Source organism: Lissotriton helveticus, chromosome 11, assembly GCF_964261635.1.
Source record: "Lissotriton helveticus chromosome 11, aLisHel1.1, whole genome shotgun sequence".
NCBI lineage: Eukaryota > Metazoa > Chordata > Amphibia > Caudata > Salamandridae > Lissotriton > Lissotriton helveticus.
In genome coordinates, this window is record NC_136072.1 from 1,040,647,011 (window position 1) to 1,040,668,793 (window position 21,783).

Genomic DNA, 21,783 nt, shown 5'->3' on the forward strand with positions numbered 1-21,783 from the left:
TGGAGGGAGCGCATGACCAGCGGGCCCCGGAGGCATTGACTTGGTTCTGTTCCGGGCGGCCAGCTGCGCTGTAAGCCGGTGCGGCGGCCCGGAGATCTACGGCCTAATTGCCGCGTGTACAGCCGGGAGGTGGTGTAGGGGACGACCCGGGCGGAAGCGGCTGCCGGCGGTCGGAGTGGCGGCGCTTGAAGGCCGCGTCTGGGTGTTGCTGTGTCCCCGCCGACTACGGAGTGCCCCGGAACTCTGGTGGGTCCCCGCTTGAGGGGAGGAAGAGTCTTGTCAGTGGCGTGGGGCAGTGTCGGGCCTCGTGGAGGAGTTGGTGGCCGCGGGGGCCTGGAGAGCTGTGACCCCCGGGCGTCCATATTGCTGCGCAGGCTGTGCCGGGAATTGAGTGCAGAGGGGGTAGCGGTGAGACAGGCTGGTGCTCGGTGGCCGGGTTTGGCCACGCTGGCGTGTGGAGAGCAGTGGTGACCGCTGGGGATACCGGCCAGGCTCCTTCCCGGAGGTTGCAGCCCTGGAGGGCATTGGGGCCTGGCAGTGGTTGCTAGATGGTCTCCTCCCCGCCCACCTTCTCTGCGTCTGTATCACTGGCGGTGCAGCTCTGCCATTGGACTCTGAGAGGGGCAGACGAGGTGGACAGCCTGACGGGATCCTAGGTGGGGCGACCTTCCTGCTCCCCCCCCACTAGACGGTGGTGCCTGTTGGTTGGTGGCGGTCCCGGAGGTGGCACGTTTGCCGCGAAGGTGCGGGCCCCTGGTGAGAGGAGGCGTAGAGACTGACGTTCGGCCTGCTCTGGGGCTGCTGAGCGGGGGAATCACTGGCCCGCCTTCTGGGGACCCCGATGAGCTGCTGGTGGGCGCTGACCATGACCCGGGGCAAAGGAGGCAGCAGTACAGCCACACATGGGCCCATTGATAAGTTTATGGGCCCCGGCGCGGCGGGGGGTGCAACCAGCCCGGCACCGGGGACCCCGCCGGACAACGCAGCTTTACTGGCGGCGATCACCCAATCGCGGGACGTGCTGGATGCCAAGATTGGTGCTGTTGGGTCAGACGTGATGCTGCTTCGACAAGACCTGCGCAACGCGGTGTCCCGGATCACGGAAGCGGAGGCGCGAGTGTCCGGAGTGGAAGACGACCTCATTATCTTTAAACAGAAGGTGGCAAAGTTGGAGAGTAAAGGGTCTCAAAAAACTCTAACTGTTTTAACACTCATTAAGTAGTGTGAAAAGAGAAATGTATATATATATATGTGTTACAAGGAGAGAAAGTATATAAACCCGTCAGCCCACCCATTGGCCTTCCCCTCGACTCAGTGGGAAGCTCGAGGCAACGACGGATAGTGCGTGGCCTCTACTAACCTGAGCGAGTGCCAGGCGAGGTGAGGTGTCCTCCATACAATTGATGGAAGAGAGATTCCTCACAACCATGACTTCATACCTCCGTTAAGTACACTGCTCTCGGTAGGTTTTGTCGCTTGGTTTGTGTAAAATTTCACACTATTATTATTTCTTCACTGTTGCAGTAGTGCTATACAAACGTAGGTCCTGACGAAAGCCATCAAGGCTGAAACATGTTGACCACATAGACATCTTCTTGATAGTAATATTTGTTGTTATACTATCACCACTCTGTTTTTAACCTTGCCGTTATGATGACCCTCCTATTAAAATGTCGCTTTTGGCATCACAACATGCAATTTTAATCACTATTTTCTTTATGTTACTACACTCTTTATGCACTGCAACTTTTGACCTTTCAGCTGTGACATCTTTTTCTCTCACTGGTTGACTCCATACCAGTAAAACCCACAATACCATCGAGTGGGATATCTGGATGGTACCAATCTATACAAAAGAACCCAGATGACGAGACTCCGCCAATGGGTGGGCTGATGGGTTTATATACTTTCTCTCCTTGTAACACATACACATATATATATAATGAAATGAAATGAAATGAAAAATTCCACTTATATAGCGCATAACCACCCGGAGGCCTCGCAGCGCTGTCGACTGATTACTGTGTCCGGCTACAGGGTAAAATTAGTACGCTTTTGAAAACAGGTAGGTTTTTAAATCTCTCCTAAATGAGATCAGGTTGTCGTTTTGTCTGAGGGGTAAAGGCAAGGAGTTCCATGCCTTCGCCGCTGAGTGAGTGAAAGAACGGCCACCCCAACGGGCTTTCTTAATTTTTGCCTTAGTTGCCAAATGCAGTGAAGCCGAACGAAGGGTTCTAGGCGGCTCATAAGGCAACACTAAGGGGTACAGCACTGCCGGGCCGGTTCGATGAAAAGATTTGTGCAGAATGCACATGGCCTTAAATAGTGTTCTGGCAGCCACTGGGAGCCAATGAAGCTCTTTTAGGGCAGTCCTCGCTGACTGCCAGCGAGGGATGTTAAACAATAGGCGTGCGGCACAATTTTGAGTGACTTGGAGTTTATTTGTCACTGTTGCCGGGGCCCCTAGATATAAAACATTTCCATAATCCAGGCGAGAGAGTATCAGGGCCTGTACCATGACCCTTCTCGCCTGGAATGGAAGTAAGGGGAGCACTTTCCGGAGCATTTTCATTGGCCCCACACATACGGAGGCAGTTTTAGTAGCTTGGACCGAGAAATCCAGTGCTCTATCCAGCCAGATTCCTAAGCTCTTTATCTGGTCTTTAGGAGGAGGGGGAGCGCCGAGACACGAAGGCCAGTTCGACACCAGGGAGGTAGGAGAAGAGTTACCTAGTAACATAATCTCGGTCTTCTCCCCGTTGAGTTTGAGGTGGGAAAGTTGCATCCACCCAGCAACAGCCTCTAAACATGGGCCCAAGGTGTTAGACGAGCCCTCCTCGTGGTCCAAAGAGACCACAAGTTGGGTGTCGTCTGCGTAGGTGACAATCCGCACACCAAAAGGGAGAACTATCTTCTCTAGAAGCTGCATATAAACATTGAATAATGTGGGGCTCAGGGAGGAGCCCTGCGGAACCCCACAGCTGAGCGGATGCTTTGATGATGCCACCTCGCCTTCAAATACCTGGAAAAAGCGATCCTCTAAAAAAGAGGTCAGCCACATCAGGGCTGCGCCCGACACCCCCATGCCCTTCAAACGATGTAATAATGTGGCATGGTTGACAGTGTCGAACGCGGCACTGAGGTCCAGAAGTATAATAGCAGTTTTCCCACCTCGGTCCATTATAGCTCTGGCTGCCTCTGTGACCGCCAGGAGGGCGGTCTCAGTGCCATGCTGAGGACGAAACCCTGTTTGGGAGACCTGTAGAAGTTTGTTGGACTCCAAATAGTCCCCTAATGTTTTGTTAATATGTCTCTCCAACAACTTACTCATCCACGGAAGCAGCGAGATGGGGCGGAAATTAGATAGATTGTTAGAATCCAAGTTCGGCTTTTTCAGCAAAGCCCTTACCAACGCACACTTCCACATGGATGGGACAGAGTTGGAGGTAATGGAGGTATTGAGAACCTCCAACATCAACGGGCGAATAGCGTCAATTGCTTTTACTAAAGTCTGCGGCGGGGCTGGGTCATTTGGAGATCCTGAGGTGACCTTCTGGACCAAAGTATCTAAAGTATTGGAATCCAGGTGTGGAAAAGTGACTAAAGAGCATGATACATGCGAATCTGGGTCTAAAGTGGAGGGGGAGGATATGCCATCGCCATTTATCGCTAGTTGGGAGTGGATGGCCTGAATCTTCTGAGAGAAGAAAGTGTCAAGATCCTCACAGCGGGCCTGTGCACCCTCTGATGGTGGTCTCTCGGACGGAGGGGATATCAAAGACTTCGCAATTTTAAAAATTTCCCTAGGGGAGTTGGCTGCCATATTAATTTTAATTTCATAAAACTCAGCTTGGGCAAGTTTTATCTTGCTCTTATAGTGCCTTATCGCCGATCTGTACTCTGATCTCTTAAGTTGAGAGCGGTCTTTCCTCCATGCTCTCTCCGCTTTCCGGCAGGCTTGTTTCAACATCCTAAGGGCAGGAGAGTACCATGGAGCAACTTTAGGTCTTTTTATTGTTTGCAAAGAACACTTCGGGAGGACTAGATCAAGTGTGCTGGAAATCCAGTTGTGAAAGTTAAGAACTGCTAGGTCAGGATTCTTAGTTTTCACACTCTCTTTTCACACTACTTAATGAGTTTTAAAACAGTTAGAGTTTTTTGAGACCCTTGGCATTCCTTGTGTTTTGTGATTAGTTAATTGGGGGATAGGATGCTAGTAGGTCTTTAAACGGTTCCCCTTTGACCCTTTCTCATGGTTAGTGTTTTGTGTAAAGTTGGAGAGTACCCAGAAAGGCCTGGCGCTGAGGGTTGAGGACGCTGAAGGACGGGCACAGCTCAATACCCTTCGCTATGTGGACTTTCCGGAGGGATGCGAATCTGGCAATATGGAGCGCTTTCTCACACAGTGGTTGGAGAGCTGGCTCCCTCTGGAGGCCATGTCCCGCTGCTTCGTGATTGAACGGGCCCATAGGGCGCTAATACCGAAACCGCCGGTTGGGGCCCGGCCTCGCCCAGTTATCGCGAAGCTCCTGAATTATATCGACCGGGACACGATCTTGAAGCAGGCTCGGGCTAAAGAACAGCTGCTCTACGACAATCATCGCATCATGGTGTTCCCCGACTATACGCGCATGGTGCAGCAGCAGCGCCAGTCCTTCCAGGCGGCCAAGGCCCGGCTGCTGGAACTCAAGCTACAATATGCCCTGCTCTTCCCGGCACGCCTTCGGGTGGTATTTCAGTCCCGCACCTTGTTCTTTGACTCTCCGGAGGAGGTTTTCAAATGGACAGACAAAACAGTGCGAGTACGGCCTCACTCCCCACCGGGTGTCCTCTCAGACTCGTCATTGAGTGAGGGTTTGCAGAAGGGCTCTCAGAGGCGGCGACGGCATGGCTCAAGACGATCTCGCTCCCGGAGGCGGTCTCTGTCCCGCAGTCCGGTATTGGAGGGGGTTGACGGGTCACAATTGCTGAAAACTGGCGCTTCCGCCCTGGAGGGCAGTCACCAAGCAGATGGGGCCTCCTGAATGGACCTGGTGCGACACTGGCTCTAAACATGTCCGAGGGAGCTCTGAGGTGGGCTCCTACCCTACTGACTCTACACCCATAGTCAGCTAGTGGGACTATAATGGGTGGTAAGTTGGGGATCCATTGGAGGGGCGGGCTCAGGTCCCCCCGTTGGGGGCTTGGTCCCCGCCTCGCAGCGACAGATACTTCTGAGTTCCGTGAGGTATGGGGTGGGGGGGGCTGTTGGGGGTTGGGGTGGTTCTGTTGTGGGGTTGAACTGCGCATCCGTACGGGGTTTGTGTGGGAGGATATCCTTCTCAATGGGTCTGTGGGACAGGGTGGTGGGGGAACGTGTGTTTGAATGGCTAGTGCACGACTGATGGCCCCGGGTCCTGTGTGTCCGCTTTGTGTTGTCAGCTGGAATGTTCGGGGACTTCTTGACAAGATTAAACGAGGGGCGGTGCTCCGCCAGGCCAAGAGAGTGGGTGCTGATGTCCAGTTGCTACAGGAGACTCACCTACTGGGCTCCAAAGTCATGTGTTTGCAGCGGTATGGTTATCAATATATTTATCATGCGGGGTTTACTCAGGGGTCTAGGGGGTTAGCTATTCTGATACACCGGAGGATCCCCTATGTTCACATTCAACAGTGGGTGGATGGGCAGGGGTGCTATGTCTTTATTCGGGGTACCATTGGACAGGCCCCTGTGGTCTTTGGTAGTGTGTACGCTCCCCTGCAGTGGCCTCTAGTAGAAAAACTGTTGACGGTATGGGCCCGTATCCCTGAAGGGGTTTCTGCCATGGGGGGGATTAGAATTACGTTATGGACCTTTCCCGTGATAGACACAGAGCGGGTGGATATCGGGGAGGCTCCCCACCCACGAAATTAAATTACCTAGCCTCTAGCCTTGATTGGGTTGACACGTGGCGTCTTTGCCACGGTACTGAGAGCGGGTACACGTATGTATCGCAAGTGCACTCGTCCTTCTCTAGACTAGATTACTTCTTCGTCCCTAGAGGGGTGGCCCGAGGGTAGTGTTAGCGGGCATCCATCCACGGGGGCTTTCTGATCACTCGCCATTTACGTGGTGTTGCAGCTGGATGGGCGGCACTCTCCATTTCGTTGGCGCCTCTCTGTATGGCATTTACTTGATGAAAGCTACGACAATCAAATGAGGGAGGCGATAGCAGATTTTCTTGCCACAAATGTTGGCTCTGTATCGGGAGTGACGACTGTTTGGGAAGCCATGAAGCCCATCCTTCGGGGGCTGGACATAGCCTGGTGTACGGAGGCTCGCAGGCAGCGACGGGAGGCGCTCGTTAAAGCTGAGGCGGAGATAGTGCGTCTGGAACGCCTGTGTGGGGAGGTGGATGGAGGCAGGGGGGTGTGATGTTTGATGCAGGCGCAGCAGTCGTACGCCTCCCTTTTGTTGGACGAGGCGAGGCAGGCATGCCTGGCGATGCGGAGCAGAATCTGCCAGTGGGGAGACAAATCTGGCAAAATGTTGCACAGGCTTTGCCAGGGTACGTTTAGTCCCCAGACCCTTCCAGGGGTGCTTGACGCCGACGGGACGCCGCTAGCGGGCCCCCAGGCTGTTGCAAACAGCTTCGCCGCTTACTAAGCGGGCCTCTACACCCCACAGGAGAGCCTGACCGCAGAGTGGGTGGACAGGTTTATTGCGGACCTGCCGCCCAAGGCGTCTCGGATGAGACGCGACAGCTCTTAGATCTTCCACTGTCGGACGAGGAGCTGGGCGGGGCGCTGGGGGAGCTGAATGCTGGGAACGCCCCCGGTCCGAACGGGTTCCCCTGCGAATTCTTCAGAAGGTATTTTCTCCAACTGGCTCCGCACTACCGGGCCGTGATTGAGGAGTCCAGGGCAGCAGGTAGGCTCCCCCCGGTCTGGCGTCATGCGGAGGTGGTTGTCTTTCAGAAACCGGGCAGACCTCCCGAACAGCATGCCTCCTACCGCCCGATCTCCCTGCTGAACGTTGAGGCCAAAGTTCTGGCCAAGGCCCTGGCGAATCGCCTCATACCACACATATCCACCCTGGTGCATCCGGATCAGGCAGGGTTTATGCCCCAGCGGGCGACCCGGCATAATATCCGGAGGGCCCATGTGGAGCTGGCGACGGCGAGGAGGCAGGGGGTTCCGGCTACCCTCTTACTGGCGGACATGGATCGGTCGTTTGACTCCCTCAGCTGGGTGTACTCATTCGCTCTTCTGCGTCGACTTAACCTTGGCCCCAGGTTCCTGTCCTATATACATCTCCTCTATACCGACTTGACGGCTTCGGTGAGGGTTGCCGGGAATATTTCATCAAGCTTCTCGGTGCATTGTGGAACCAGACAGGGCTGCCCCCTGTCGCCCTATCTCTTCGCCCTAGCAATGGAGCCGCTGGCGGCCTGGGTGCGCAAGGATGCGCAGTTGACGGGGCTAGAGTGGGCACCTGGGATATCGGACAGGATCGCGCTGTACGCCGACGATGTCCTCTTTTTCTTCACTGACGTGGATAGGTCGGGCCCGAGGATCCTGGAGATCATGCGCATCTTCGGGGAATCCTCCGGGCTGTATATGAATCCCCGGAAGTCCACCTTATGGGTCCTGGGTGACCCCGGGTTGGTGGGTCCCTGGGCCTCCACCTTGCAGCGAGCAGAGGGCGGTCTTCGGTACCTGGGGGTGTTCCTTACTGACAGGCCGGAGTTGGCGTGGGAGAGAAACCTGGCACTGTTGTGGGAGCGAGCCCGGACCGACATGAAACTATGGTCGCGCATGCCACTTACCATCTACGGCCGGTCGGCTATATTTAAAATGGTCGCCCTTCCCCGGTTGCTCTATCAACTTCAGAATCATCCGTATCCGATAGCGCCCAAATGGTTCCAACAGGTTAACTCAGCGCTGGGGCACTTTCTGTGGGCCGGGGGTGTGGTGCGGGTGGCACTCCGTAAATGCTTCCTCTCCACCTACTGCGGAGGATTGGCAACCTCTGATGTTCAGTCCTACTACCAGGCCTCCCACCTTCTGGTGTTAAATGACTGGTGGTATGGGGACAGGGGGGATCCGGCCTATGCGCTGGAGTGTGGTCTGATGGACCCACACTCCCTTCATACACTTCTGTACTCGGCGTCTTTATTACGGGCGCTGCCGCTGGGCACGCAACTGATCTTCCGCATTTGGAGGCAATCCGTGAAGCGCATGGGGTGGTGGAATACCCTTACAGGGGAAACCCCGTTGTGGCATAATGGGCGTCTGCCGGAGCTGGCGGCACTCCAAGGCTTTGGGGGAAAGGACGCCATCGGGGTTTCGACTCTGGGTAATGTACTCCGGCAAGGGACCCTCAAGTCCTTCACGGACCTTCAGCGGGAATTTGGCATGCCAAAAACCCAATTCTTCCGCTACCTCCAGCTCCGACACGCACTGTCCCCCTATCTGGAGGGAGTGACCACGTTCCCGGAGTTCAGCCCCCTGGAGGCCAAGGTATTCATGGGCGACCTGGAAACCAAGAAAATATCGAAGATATATCAATCTTTGGTCACCCACAGTGCGCCAACCCTCGACGATCTGAGACGGACCTGGGAGGCTGACGTCGGCGCTCTCGAGGAGGAGGACTGGAGGGAGGCATTGGCTGCTCCACAGGGGGCGGCAATAGCTATGCGTCTTCGCCTGATACAGTTTAAATATCTACATAGGGTCTACTTTACGAGGGCCCGGCTATGGCGAGCGGGTATGGTGGCCTCCCCTGAATGCCTGCGATGTGGACGGGAGGACGGCACGTTTTTACACACGATGTGGACGTGTCCAGTTTTAGATCGGTTTTGGAGGGGGGTGTTCTCTTGCCTAGCTGAGGTCCTGGGTTGGGAGCTCACGCTGACGCCCCAGCTCGCTCTTCTGCATGTCATGGAGGGCGTTGGGGGCAATGTCTATAAGTGGCACCTCTTGCTCCTGGGGCTCACCTTGGCAAAGCGAGATGTCGCGAGGAAATGGAAGGATGCCCAGGCTCCGCCCCTAACGCTCTGGAAAACTGGCCTTGATTTTAATATGGGGCTGGAGCAGCCCATCTTCCAGGCCCGTGGTTGCCCGCGCAAACATTATAAAATATGGAAGAGGTGGGCCGACTATAGGGGATTGTGGTTGGATGCCCCAGCTGTGCCCGCTGATATCCCTGGGAGGTGACCACGATGTCCTGTTGAGGGGGGGGGGATGTGCTTGTGTAAGGAGGGCTGGGGGGGAAGTGGGAGCGGAGGATGGGGGTGGTTTGGTGGCTTTGTTTTTCTATATTTCCTCAGTACTCATGCCTTCTGACCCTAAATTGTGTGATGGTATGAACTTAATGGACGGTTGCGCAAGTTGGGGGGGAGGTGGGGGGGGGGGTTTGGTGTTGTTATTGTAGCTGCTGTAGGTCTCCATTGGCTTCATTTACCTTTTGGCCTTAGTGCTCTGACTCCCTGGTGCTTTTGAACGCGTCCCCGTGGGCGGTGCGCTCGCTGGTTCCTGTTCAGGGATGTAGCAGTGGTTTCTGGTTTTCAGAGCCCTGCACCCACTCATGCTGGCATCTGAGAGACCTCTAAGTTGGTCCTATGCATTACCGAGTTTAATAGCTGATGGGGTCGGCTCGATGGCGGTAGCTCAGTCTGGGGGGGATGCCTAATCCTGCTTTGGATGGTGGGGAAGGGCCAATGACATTGGTACTGCATGTTACGGTACCTGGTAAAGGTTGTGGAGCCGGGGGGGGGGGGTTGACTTCCTTTGTACCTTACATTTTCAGTGTCATGGACTTATTCTTCTTATGTATTAACAATTCGGCATTCACAGGATGGACACTATACCCATACGGCTTGGGCGCCCTGATGGCCCCGGTTGGGAGCTGGTTCCGGCTTGGTCATATTCAGCGTGGGGATGCCTGTTGCCAGGCTTTGTAATGTATGATGTGATGCATTATGTTGTGACTTATGTCCTTTCTTTCTCCACCAACTTAAAATAAAATATGTTTAAAAAAAAAAAACCCTAGTCTAAGAGTCTAGAATGCGTAGAACAAAGTACATCTTGTAGATAGGATGTGTAGAAATAGGAGATCATGGCTAATATACTTATTCTAATACAGTTGTCTAGTTAAAGTGCACTGCTTGTCTTAGTTCCTAGGTTCCCACAAAGCAATGGCTTTCATGGCAAACCACAGTTTTTATCCAGTTTAAAAGTAGTGTTAAAAAATCACCAAGTTAAAATTGTAGTGTCAGACTGGCAAGAGTGGAGGAGCTGAGGAGGTTTGCCAGGATGAACTCCCAGTAACGGACTTTCAATTGTAGTTTGGATGAGGCTTTCAACAAACAAGGGTCCATCCAAAAATGGCCGAGGTCCAACTTGCAAGCCAATATCAGATATGTTTGAACCAAGGGACTGTAAATCGTGTCTCTAGGGTCAACAGTTCCTCTACTGCCTTCCGATATGGGCATAGCTCCTCAGTCATCCAAAGTCTTACCCAATATAATAAGGGTCTAAGTCTAGCTAGGTCTCCCCCTCTTTTTAAAGCAACATCTAAAAACATAGGGTTTAGGGGAGTGCTAGTAGGGAGGTGGAGGAGCGGGATTACAAACTTTTTTTCACTAGTTGTAAGAAGGCCCCATTAAGAGCAATGGATTAGGCCTTAAACAGTTCTTAAACAGGGAGGACTGCCCTTGAAGCTGTCCCCTGATGGCTCCTATAAATCACTGAAGCTTGATGCTGAATCACTACCCTTCTCCTCTCAATATGGGGTAGCCATGATAGTTTACTATCGAGCACTATCCCCAGGTATTCGAATCTATGCATGCGTTCCAAGCTCTCATTTGCCATGGCTAAGGGTTACTTGAATACCTTATGGGGTCGGACTGCCATGAACTTTGTTTCGGGAATATTGATCTCAATACCCTTAGATAAACAGTACGCTTTGAAATTTGCCAGGAGGTGCTGGAGGTTCATGGGAGTCTGAAATATTAGTCGGGTATTGTCTGCAAAGAGTAGTGAAGGAGCCTCCACACCATCTAGTTTTGGTGCATCTATATTCCCCTTTGATAGTGCACTTTTCACATTGTTGACATAAAGGGATAATAGGGTGGGGGCTGGAATACACCCCTGCCTCACACCTGTACAGATTGGAATCCTGTCAGTAAGTTGCCCCCTGGAGCCCCAACAAACTTGGGCATAATTGTTCTGACGGAGATTTGTTATTTGCCCAAGTAGTGTGTCTGGGATTCCCAGATCCTTTAAGGATGATCACAGCAGCCCTCTAGGAACAAGATCTAAAGCTGCTCCGAGATAAACAAATGCCATGTAAATATGTCCTTCTCAATTCAATTCAATTAAAAAATAGCTTTATTCGATTTAAAATATAAATCATAAAAGCACAGTTTATCACATAGTATTTCAAACAGAAAGTCACAGAAGTATAAAATGGTTTAAAACTATTTAAAAGTCATATGTTTAGAGCCAGGTTAAAGTTCCACATTGATTTCCTCGAATTAATCACGCATTTCAAGTACGTAACAAGAGAAGTAGTAAACATTTCATATTGTAAAAGTTGTAACATCAAAAAGGCTGGACGAAATTGTCTCATGCCCAGAATTTTTGGGATTGTCACTATCCATCTTTTTCTGGGAACGGAATAAAATTTACAGAATAAAAAGATATGCATCGTGGACTGTTGTAACAGATCGTGGCATGGGCAAGCGCCCAGGTTTTTAGACCAATCGGTCATGACTGGGAAACTTGTAAGTCTATGGAAAGACCCCAGACAAAAACGAGTCAACAACATCCTGTCATAACACTCAGTTCCGTATACATGACAGGGCTGAATGCCATAACATGACATCAACAACTGATTTTCCAAGACTGTGTGCTTGACAATTTCTTGAGAGAGTCTGATTGACTGTAAATGCATTAAACAGTAAGATTTCAATGTTTTTCTTGGGATTGATGTAATACTGTCCAGTCTGACAAAGTATTCAGGATGGCCAATGTCAATCATTAATTTTTTAATATAGTTTAGCCAGGGAATATAAGATACCCTATAAGCTTTAAACATTCATTATTAATGTCCCGATTGAAGCTAGTGTGTATTGTTACCCATATTTTATGCCAAGCAAGATAGGTTCAATCGATATCAAGTCAGATATATATGGGATGCCATGTCCTTCTCCAAGTTTAATATATTTCCAAAGGATTAGCAACAGGCTTAAGATTGATCAATGGTATTAACTCTCGGTCTAAACCCTGCTTTGTGTGGGATCATAATTTCTTTTCTTTCAATCCACTCATTAGCTTATTGAGCAATTGCTGGCATATACCTTCTGGGTAGTATGCAAAAGGTTAACAGGCCTGTAGTTTGTGGGAAGCCCCTTATCCCCCTATTTAAAAATGAGGATAATTTACATGCCTTTCCATGTGTCTGTATGGGCTCAATTAGGCGCTGTATGTATAATTCTCGATATATGCAGCGATCTTTAAAACTTAAGGAGTGGCACCAGGGATTAGCTTTCCTCGGTCCTGAAGAAAAGCTTTGAGGTAGGGATTGAAACTAGTTGACCAAAGAAACCCAGGGACAACACCCCAAAGAGTTTCTTCTTTTTCCCAAATTTATACCATACCAGTTAGAGGTACTAATAAAAAAAATCCTACTAGCCAGGTATTTTTAAATCTTTCATCTTAAACCCACCCAGTCCTATTATTTCTAATTAGGATAGGTCATAACATTATCACTGCTCTTACGTATTCGTCAGTAGTATCACGCCCTTTTTCCGCTGCAGGGTTGGGAAGAACACTATCATGAAGCATGCCACCAAGGGGTAACCCTGATGGGTGAGGGTTATTTGAAGAAATTCTTCTTCCTCCTATCAATACTTTGAGAGATTAAGAAGTAAGAGCAGAAATACCTGTATGTCCTTAATGCAATACAGTGATTCTTCTTATAGCAATACTATTGAGGATTCCAAGACAACCTCTCAATAAGAAAGACAGAGAATCAAAACATTCAGTGAAATGGTTTAAAAAAGGTAAACCAGGGTTACAGTAGCATCTAAAATCAGTTATAGAATGAGCCAGTAATCATTGAACCCATGATGCTTCTCAAGAATGAAAGTGAAAATAAAACACTCAAAAAAGTAGTTAGAACTCGAACATCTTACACTCATTTTGACAATCTATTTGAACTCGCCTCAATTTTTTACTTACACCTTTTTCAATTGGGTCAAACCACATCTCGTCACTAATTCTTGAAAGGGCATGGATTGCTCTCCCAAACACTGTGAAAGAGAAAATAAAGTATTTGTACCAAAGTACTTCAGCTGGCCATATGGTAAAAAAGAAACAAATTGTTTAAAGGTAGTGAACCCTTACATTTCAGACTTAACAATGAAGACAGAGTATTTGGCAATTCTTCATCCTGTTCGCTTAAGCAGAATGGTGAACTGTGCCTTTGACATTACGGAGTCTAATCCCTCATGTGTTTATTTTAGAAAACTACAGTATAATTTGGCTTTATATACAAAGTATTTTCACAGTGAAAAGAACCATGACAAGACCATAGAGAGAAGTGCAGGCAAGGTGCAAGAAGATTTATTGGGGGGAAACGTTTTGTCTAAGTGCAACTCCCATATGCACAATAAGAAAGTACAAATTACATGTCACAATGGACAGCCCAGAGACAATACTTTTTGGGGGTGCAATGTTATCAATTGATGTTAGTTAAAGTTATTGATCAATCAGAAAAAAACAGTAGATAGTTTCATGGAAAGCTCAGTTGCACATGATGGACAGCCTGTAAGATAATTTTCAATGCACCTACAAATTTGGATGCCTATACTTAGGACCCTGTTATGCTATTATCTATAAGAAAAAGTTACTTACCTTAGGCAACAATCTTTCTGGTGAATACGTTATACAACTGCAGATTATTTACCTATTAAATAATTCTAGGCATCAGGCTACATCTTGAAACGTCAAAGCTCTACCATGCGGGTAGGGGCGCTAGTTTCGAGCTAGCACAGGAAATGACAAACGGTGACGTCACCGAAGCCCTTTAACCCCCACCCTGGTGTTACAATGCCAGTTTCTATCCGTTTATTTGTGCCTTCGAGGCAAACAGATAGAGTAACATCAATCCTATACAGAGCAGTGCCAAACTCTAATTCGAGCCTTATAAATTATTTCCCTACACATCCATCCATCAGACGGGTAGGTTGGTGGGATAGGTTAGAAATCTGTAGGTAAATCCACCAGATATATTGTTACTGAAAGTAACTGTTAGTTCTGATGGAAACTTCTACCTGCAGATTACTCACCTGTTAAATAGAGTCCCAAGCAATAAGAGGAGGGCTGATGGATCGGTAGTTGGGGAAAACTAGCAGCACTGTTCTGGCAAAGAACCAGTCCTTACGCACCTAAGAGTCCTAACAGTATTGTTTGGTTAGTGTGTGCAGGCATGCCCATTTCACTACCTTACAGAACTCTGTGATAGGAACACCTCTTGCAAGATCAGAAGATGATGACTTGAAGCTGGTGGAGTGCACTCTAATTCCTTCAGGTGGTTCCTTTTTGGTAAGGGTACAGTACATTTTGATGCATAGGATGACCCAGCAAGATAACTTCTGCCTCTGGACCACATTGCCCTTTCTACTGCTAAAGTAGCCAGCAAATAGCTGTTTGTCTAATTGTAATGGCATGAAAAACCTGCCAATAATCAGGACATACAAGCTTATCCTTCTTGGGGGCCCAAAAGATACAACACTCCACAATACTTACCCAAGAAAGTAACAATAAAAACAAAAAGTATATTTCTATAGCCTGTGTCGAGAAGCTTCGTACACAATAATCACAAAGTACCACAATGTCCTACAATGCAAACAAATCTCCTGGTGACAGGCGCTGTGCGGGAGGCTATTTACCGCTCCTGTCCGCCCACAGAATACTCACCCAGGTAGGACTACAAATATTCAACGCACACTTCTCCTGACAAAGGCTGGGGGGTGGAAGAATTAGAATTTCGCTCCTTGCTGGGAGCCGGTCAACCTTCCGTATCAACAACTACTCATTGGAAGGGAATTCACCCATCCTTCCGTAAGCATTTGGTCAAAAAGGTGCCCGGCCTCCCTCCACAAGGAATATAGACAAATAATCATATACTCTGGGGTTTCTTTTATTACACAATGAAAGAATAAGAATAAGTCACGCTAGGCCTTCTTCACATTAGCACCTAAGCAATTGCTAAACGCAATCAGAAAAACATATATAGAACTTATATGTATATAAATGTATAGAACGTGAAAACAGAAGAAGATAGTTAGGCAAGAAAAGTAGGAATATAAGAATTAGTGGAACACCTCACCAACTGTCTACACAACCCACTTCCACTTGGCCGGAGGGGAGTCTGTTTCTCCAGCCGAATCGGGAGACAGAGTGACACCATTCGTCCCACCATCACAGCTACAGGTCTGCACTGTGCTGAACGACCAAAGATCAGAACCCAGACACCTCCTTTAGTACCAGTGGAAACGTAAGACGAAGCTCCTGTGAGCCTCGCCCCCTTTTTCCATCAGATTCTGTACCACTCCGTACCAAGGCCACAGCTTCAGCTGGCCAGGCGTCTGTTATGACTTCGGAGCAGAGCAAGTACATTCCTCTGACAAGAACCGGTTTCTACCATCATACGAAGTGCAGAAAATAAGTGAAAAGCAAAACATTGCTTCTCACCTAGAAGGTCTCTGAAGATGACGACAGCTTAGAAAATGGAGTCGCTTAAGCATAGGCCACTACTCCCGTAAATAAGCAAAATTAGTATGCAAGACAGCTTAAGAGTATGCCAAAGCTGCCAGGGAAGCACTGCCATTAAGCAAGATAAAGTCGGAAACAGAAAAGGCATAATCAAGCCCTACTTTGTAGCTTATTCATACTATGCAGGCCTACACATCACTATATTAGATCAACATATATAGAGATAGTGATGGGCAACGGTCATAATCGGGCCATTCAACCATATCAATGGCACATTCATTACATTCCACCCATGACCATTGTCCAACACCGTCGAACGTATAGTTGTATGAAACAGTACATAAATCATTGCTAGAATAATAGGAAACATAACTGACAGATCTAGTCAAAGTACCAGGTCGAAACTAATTCAAAAGATTAGGCACACACTGAATGCAACAGCATATTGCAATCAGAAAGCAAATGACCAATATTGCACCACCCAAAATAGAACGAAGTAAACCAAGATCATTTAACCACCCAAAGAGCCAATCCCACCATCCTTGATCAAAATTTTGATGAACTTCAGAAGATAATTCATGTTAAGCGTTAATATGAGACTGGATAGATTTAGTGATCATAAATATTAAAACAACATAAACCTTAAAAATCGGAGTATCCTTGATTATGTTTCAAGAGAAGCTAATCGAAAGCAGCTCTATTCTGCAAAATAGCTCGTCATTCACCCTGTGCATCAAGTAACAATTCTGATAAAGCAGTTGAAGTGTGGTTGATTGACTTAACCATAAGACAAGCCAGTCTACTAATAGCTCTAGAATTGTAAATTGACAGTACAGGAATGCCTACAATTGAGGCAGCTAAACTAATTTGTTCAGATTTAGAAAGCAAATGCAAATTAGATTCGCAATGTTCATCTAACTGAGGAGCCTCACGTACAGTTCGGCTATGAGTAGAAGAAGATAAAGAAAACATCATCAAACTGAGTCTTGTTAATGCACACAGTCCATCGGAAATGTTTGCTGGAATAAAGGACCATGAAATATTTCCACATGAAAAGAGCCATCCGGTTGGCAATAAAACATGTCTGTAATGACTAATGAATGGCAAGAACAGTCAAAGTAAAAGTATCTACAAGGGATTTCACTTGCAATCAAACAAGGTTTTAACAAATTCAGAATAATTTTTGTGTCAGTTGAGAACAATCAGACTCACAGGTGTCCTGCTGGACAACCAAGAACAATATAATTTGAGTGGCACAAAAAAAGGAAAGAAACAGAGAAAGGAACATAAGGCACACGGAAAATCCTAGTTGTAGAAAATGGATTTACCTGATTTTGACATATTTTTCAAAAAGTTGAGATGGGTACAATTGAACAAAGTAAATATCAGCAGGTACAGTTATGACAAAGATGTACAAATAAATTAAGGCATACAGTTCATAACCGAACGTCAGCTCCTAAATATAATGTAGCAAATATTATCACAAAATCAATAAATATTGCTTGAAAAAGAACAGTTTTTTCTTGGAGTTGACGGGACTGTTGACGTTTCGGTCTATGTGGCTTCAGTCCGTAAGACCATCCTCAGGACAAGTAACTTTATGCAGGATATATAACCCTAAACAAATGGCAAGAACGACATTTCTACAAATCATAGAGTTATGGACTGAGGAACACATGCCAAGTTTAGGATTGTGGCATAAAATCTGAACATGCTGAGAAAGTGTAGAAGCATTTTCTAATTAAGACTGTGCACATTTGCCAATTAATTTTGGATTGCACGTAAAATTGTATCAAACATCATCCTCAGTGATGTTGTAAGTGTGTATCTCAAAGGTCTGTAATTCGTTAGTCAGTTGTCTCTGGACAAGACTTGCAAAACTCGTAAATTGATAGATGATGTTGTACATCATCCAATGCCAGCATTTCTGTCAATATTGGTAACGTTGAAGACATTCATGAAAACAGCAGCAGGAGTCGGAACAGTTACCAAACAAGTTGATGCGATATAAAGAACACTCCTCATGTTCGTCATGGTAAACAGACATAATATCGACTACAAAATATCGAATGGACATAATATCGAGCACAAAATATAGTCTGGACAAAATATCGAATGGACAGAATATAGTCATCCAAAATATCGTTTTGAAGGTAAGTAAAATATAATCGAATGTTAAAAATATAGAAAGTTAAAATATCGAAGTATATAATATCGTTTATTAAAAATATCGAATTATTAATAATATCGAATTTTTTATAGTGTTTGTTATGTTATTATATGTGTGAAAAGTGTGTATTTATGTTATAATTAATTTTAATTAATGAATTTAGTTTATTTATTTTTTGCGTAAATTAATTCTGTAGCGGGTTGTGGGTTTATAGGGGAATAGGGTGGGAAGTAATTTAATTATAATTAATTAAATATGTAAATTTATATATTGGTATTCATTTTTAATTAATTGTTAATTAATTTATATTTGGTAATTAATTAAATTGTAATTGGCAATTAACTTTAATTAACTGATTAATTGATAATTATGTTAATTTTACTAATTTATTTTCTGTAGCAGGTTATGGGTTTATAGGGGAATTGGGTGGGAAGTAATTTATTTATTTTTAATTAAATATGTAAAAATATTTATTGGTATTATTTTTGAATTCATTGTTAATTAATTTTTTATGGGTAATTAATTAAATTTTAATTGCCAATTAATTTTATTTAATTGATTAATTGCTAATTATGTTAATTTTACTAATTTATTTCTCTAGTGGGTTGTGAGTTTATAGGGGAATAGGGTGGGAAATAATTCATTCATAATTAATTAAATAATTCAATGTATTTAATTGTATTTAATTTGAATTAATTGTTAATTCATTTTTAATTGTTAATTAATTAATTGTTAATTTGTAATTAATTTGAATAGGTAACTAATAGTAAAAATTAATTGTAATTTGTAATTTTCATTGATTAATTATTATATTATATTGAAATTGAAATAATCTTTATTTCGGCCAACGGCCATAAAAGAGACACATATATACATTCATCAATTCATACACAATATATACGTGAAATCAATTGAGGCAATAATTACATTAATATGGTGTAAAATTAAATTCTCGCCAATAGAATCAAAGACATAGTTCATTCAGCGGAAAAATACAAATTTTTAGCAGCAAGAATCACTAATAAAATTTATCCATCTTCAAAGCACCTGTCCCATTTTCTTTCGGACAATAAACACTGAGTAAAGAAACCTACTGATACTAAATACAATAAACTGTGCAGTATTTGTTTTAAGGATTCTATATGCTACAAGGCAAGATCTAGTTCCTAAAAGAGCACACATCGGTTTGAGCCATCTTTTCCGAGCATTTAAATATGCTTTACATATGAACAACATATGGACCTCATTCTCTTTACATAGATCTGAGCACATAGGACATCTCTCACTTGTACTATTAGGACAATCCAGTTTTTTATTTGTCCAACGCTCAACGTTAGAGTTCAACATGAGGTTCCCATACCTAAACTTCAGGAAGAGAGTTTTGGCCAGGGGCGGCTCTATTTCGTCCAAGAACTGTTCAAAACATGGTTCGCTTTTGAAGGTTAGGAAGTTTCTTGTTAGGGTGCCAATTCTACTGTCATGAGTGTGTCTATCATTCATAAAGCACCAATATGCTCTTTTCACAGTTTTTTTAGCAAGAGTTGGTAAATTATCTGGGTTTTCCCAAAATGAACTCAACCCCAAATTATAGAACCATTTTTTAACATGCCCGAACCACCGAAGGGAATTAAAAGTATCTAAATTTAATAATTCTTGAAGACCCTTTCTGTAATCTACCAGTTCCGGAGTGGACCAAGTCCTTATCCAGAACATTAGCGGTCTTAAGGTAGCTAGGTGGTCGGTTCGTTTGAAGTTCAAATCGAGATGGAGAGGTATTAGTGGTGTGCTGGTTGGGACCCTTACAATTGATCTCATGAATTTGTTATCGAGGCCTTGAAAGCTCTCCTTGGCCCAAGGTCCCCATATCTCAGCCCCATATAGTGCTGCAGACTGAATCTTGAATTTAAAAAGTTCAAGTACAGGAGTTATACTTTTGCTTGTACTAGCATTCAATCTGCAGATTATAGGTTTTACATTATGGGCATATGACACCTTACTTTTTTCGATTTGAGCCTTCCATGTTAACTTAGAATCGAGTACTACCCCCAAATAAACAAAATTCTCCACAGTACCTAAAGTTTCCCCATTCAGGGTCAGGTTCCCTTTATCCGGTCTAATAGGGTTTAAAGCCATACATTTTGTTTTATCAACATTTATTTCTAGTCCTTTGGTCACACAGTAACTGCTAAAGGAGTTTAGGAGTGCCTGGAGGCCCTTCTTGGTTTGGGATATTAAGATGGTATCATCCGCGAAGAGCAACGCAGGCACTCTCTCTCCATTTAGTTGTGGCGAATCGTTATTGCAAGCATTAAGATAATCAGGCACATCATTAACAAAAATAGAAAACAAAGTGGGGGCCAGGACGCATCCCTGTCGGACACCACGCTTAATCGGGATGTCACGCGTCAATTCACCTTTCGGACCCCATCTGATGTTTGCGTGATTTCTAGCGTGCAATTCAATAATGTGTACCAATAGACTTGCTGGCAGGCCGGCTGTGTTTAACGTTCTCCATAGTAGATTGCGAGGGACAAGGTCAAATGCCGCCCTTAAATCGATAAAGGCTACATACAAATGACCTTTCTGAATTTGGACATACTTCCAAATCAGGCAACAAAATCTAAAGACCTGATCTAGCGTACTGGTCTTGGACCTAAAACCTGCCTGAAATTTGGAAAGTATGGCCGATTCCTCCAACCAGTCATTTATCCTAAATAGTAGGTGCTTAGCATAGAGTTTTTGCAGAATGTCCATTAAACTAATAGGTCTATAGTTTGAGGGTACAGATCTTTTTCCCTTTTTAAAAATCGGGACAACTTCTGCTGCACGCCAACTATCAGGATAATTACAACTTATGGACAAAGCATTAAACAAACGGTTAATATAGGGAGCCCAAACTTCAGGTACATGTTTATAGAGGTCACCCGATACTTTATCTGGTCCGGGGGCTTTATTATTATATTGAATTGGTACTTACTTTTAATTATTTTTTTATAGATATTAATTTATATTTTTTTTAATAATATGAGAAGTATTTACTTTCCCTACTGTTGCACTCTTTGGAGTGGGAATAGTAATTTTAACCCCTACGCTATCCAACGCTTTCCCTACTGTTGCACTCTTTGGAGTGGGAATAGTAATTTTTACCCCTACGCTATCCAACGCTTTCCCTACTTTTGCACCCACTGGAGTGGGAATAGTAATTGTTACCTCTACGCTATCCAACGCTTTCCTTACTGTTGCACTCACTGGAGTGGGAATAGTAATTTTTCCCCCCACGCTATCCAACGCTTTCCCCACTGTTGCACTCATTGGAGTGGGAATAGTAATTTTTACCCCTACGCTATCCAACGCTTTCCCTACTGTTGCACCCACTGGAGTGGGAATAGTAATTGTTACCTCTACGCTGTCCAACGCTTTCCCTACTGTTGCACTCACTGGAGTGGGAATAGTCATTTTTACCCCTACGTTATCCAACGTTTTCCCTACTGTTGCACTCACTGGAGTGGGAGTAGTAATTTGTACCCCTACGCTCTCAAACGCTTTCCCTACTGTTGCACTCTTTGGAGTGGGAATAGTAATTTTTACCTCTACGCTATCCAACGCTTTCTCTACTGTTGCACTCTTTGGAGTGGGAATAGTAATTTTCACCCCTATGCTATCCAACGCTTTCCCTACTGTTGCACTGTTTGGAGTGGGAATAGTAATTTTTACCCCTACGCAATCCAACGCTTTCCCTACCGTTGCACTCTTTGGAGTTGGAATAGTAATTTTTACCCCTACGCTATCCAACGCTTTCCCTACTGTTGCACCCACTGGAGTGGGAATAGTAATTGTTACCCCTACGCTATCCAACGCTTTCCCTACTG

At 45.7% G+C, this 21,783-nt stretch overlaps 1 protein-coding gene across 8 annotated transcripts in view; it reads right to left on the reverse strand.

The window, feature by feature from the left end:
- RAD9B (RAD9 checkpoint clamp component B) overlaps positions 1 to 21,783 on the reverse strand; it is a 583,995-nt gene that overhangs the window by 487,483 nt on the left and 74,729 nt on the right. For 7 of the 8 annotated variants that reach the window (XR_013602561.1, XM_078667483.1, XM_078667485.1 and 4 more), the window contains exon 2: positions 13,207 to 13,277. The exons of the other annotated variant lie outside the window; for it this stretch is intronic. Coding sequence is in view for 6 of the 7 variants with exons in the window: in XM_078667483.1 (XP_078523609.1) it covers positions 13,207 to 13,277 (71 nt within the window). In the remaining variant the exon portion in view is untranslated. The remainder of the gene's footprint in view (positions 1 to 13,206; positions 13,278 to 21,783) is intronic. 8 annotated transcript variants of the gene reach the window in all.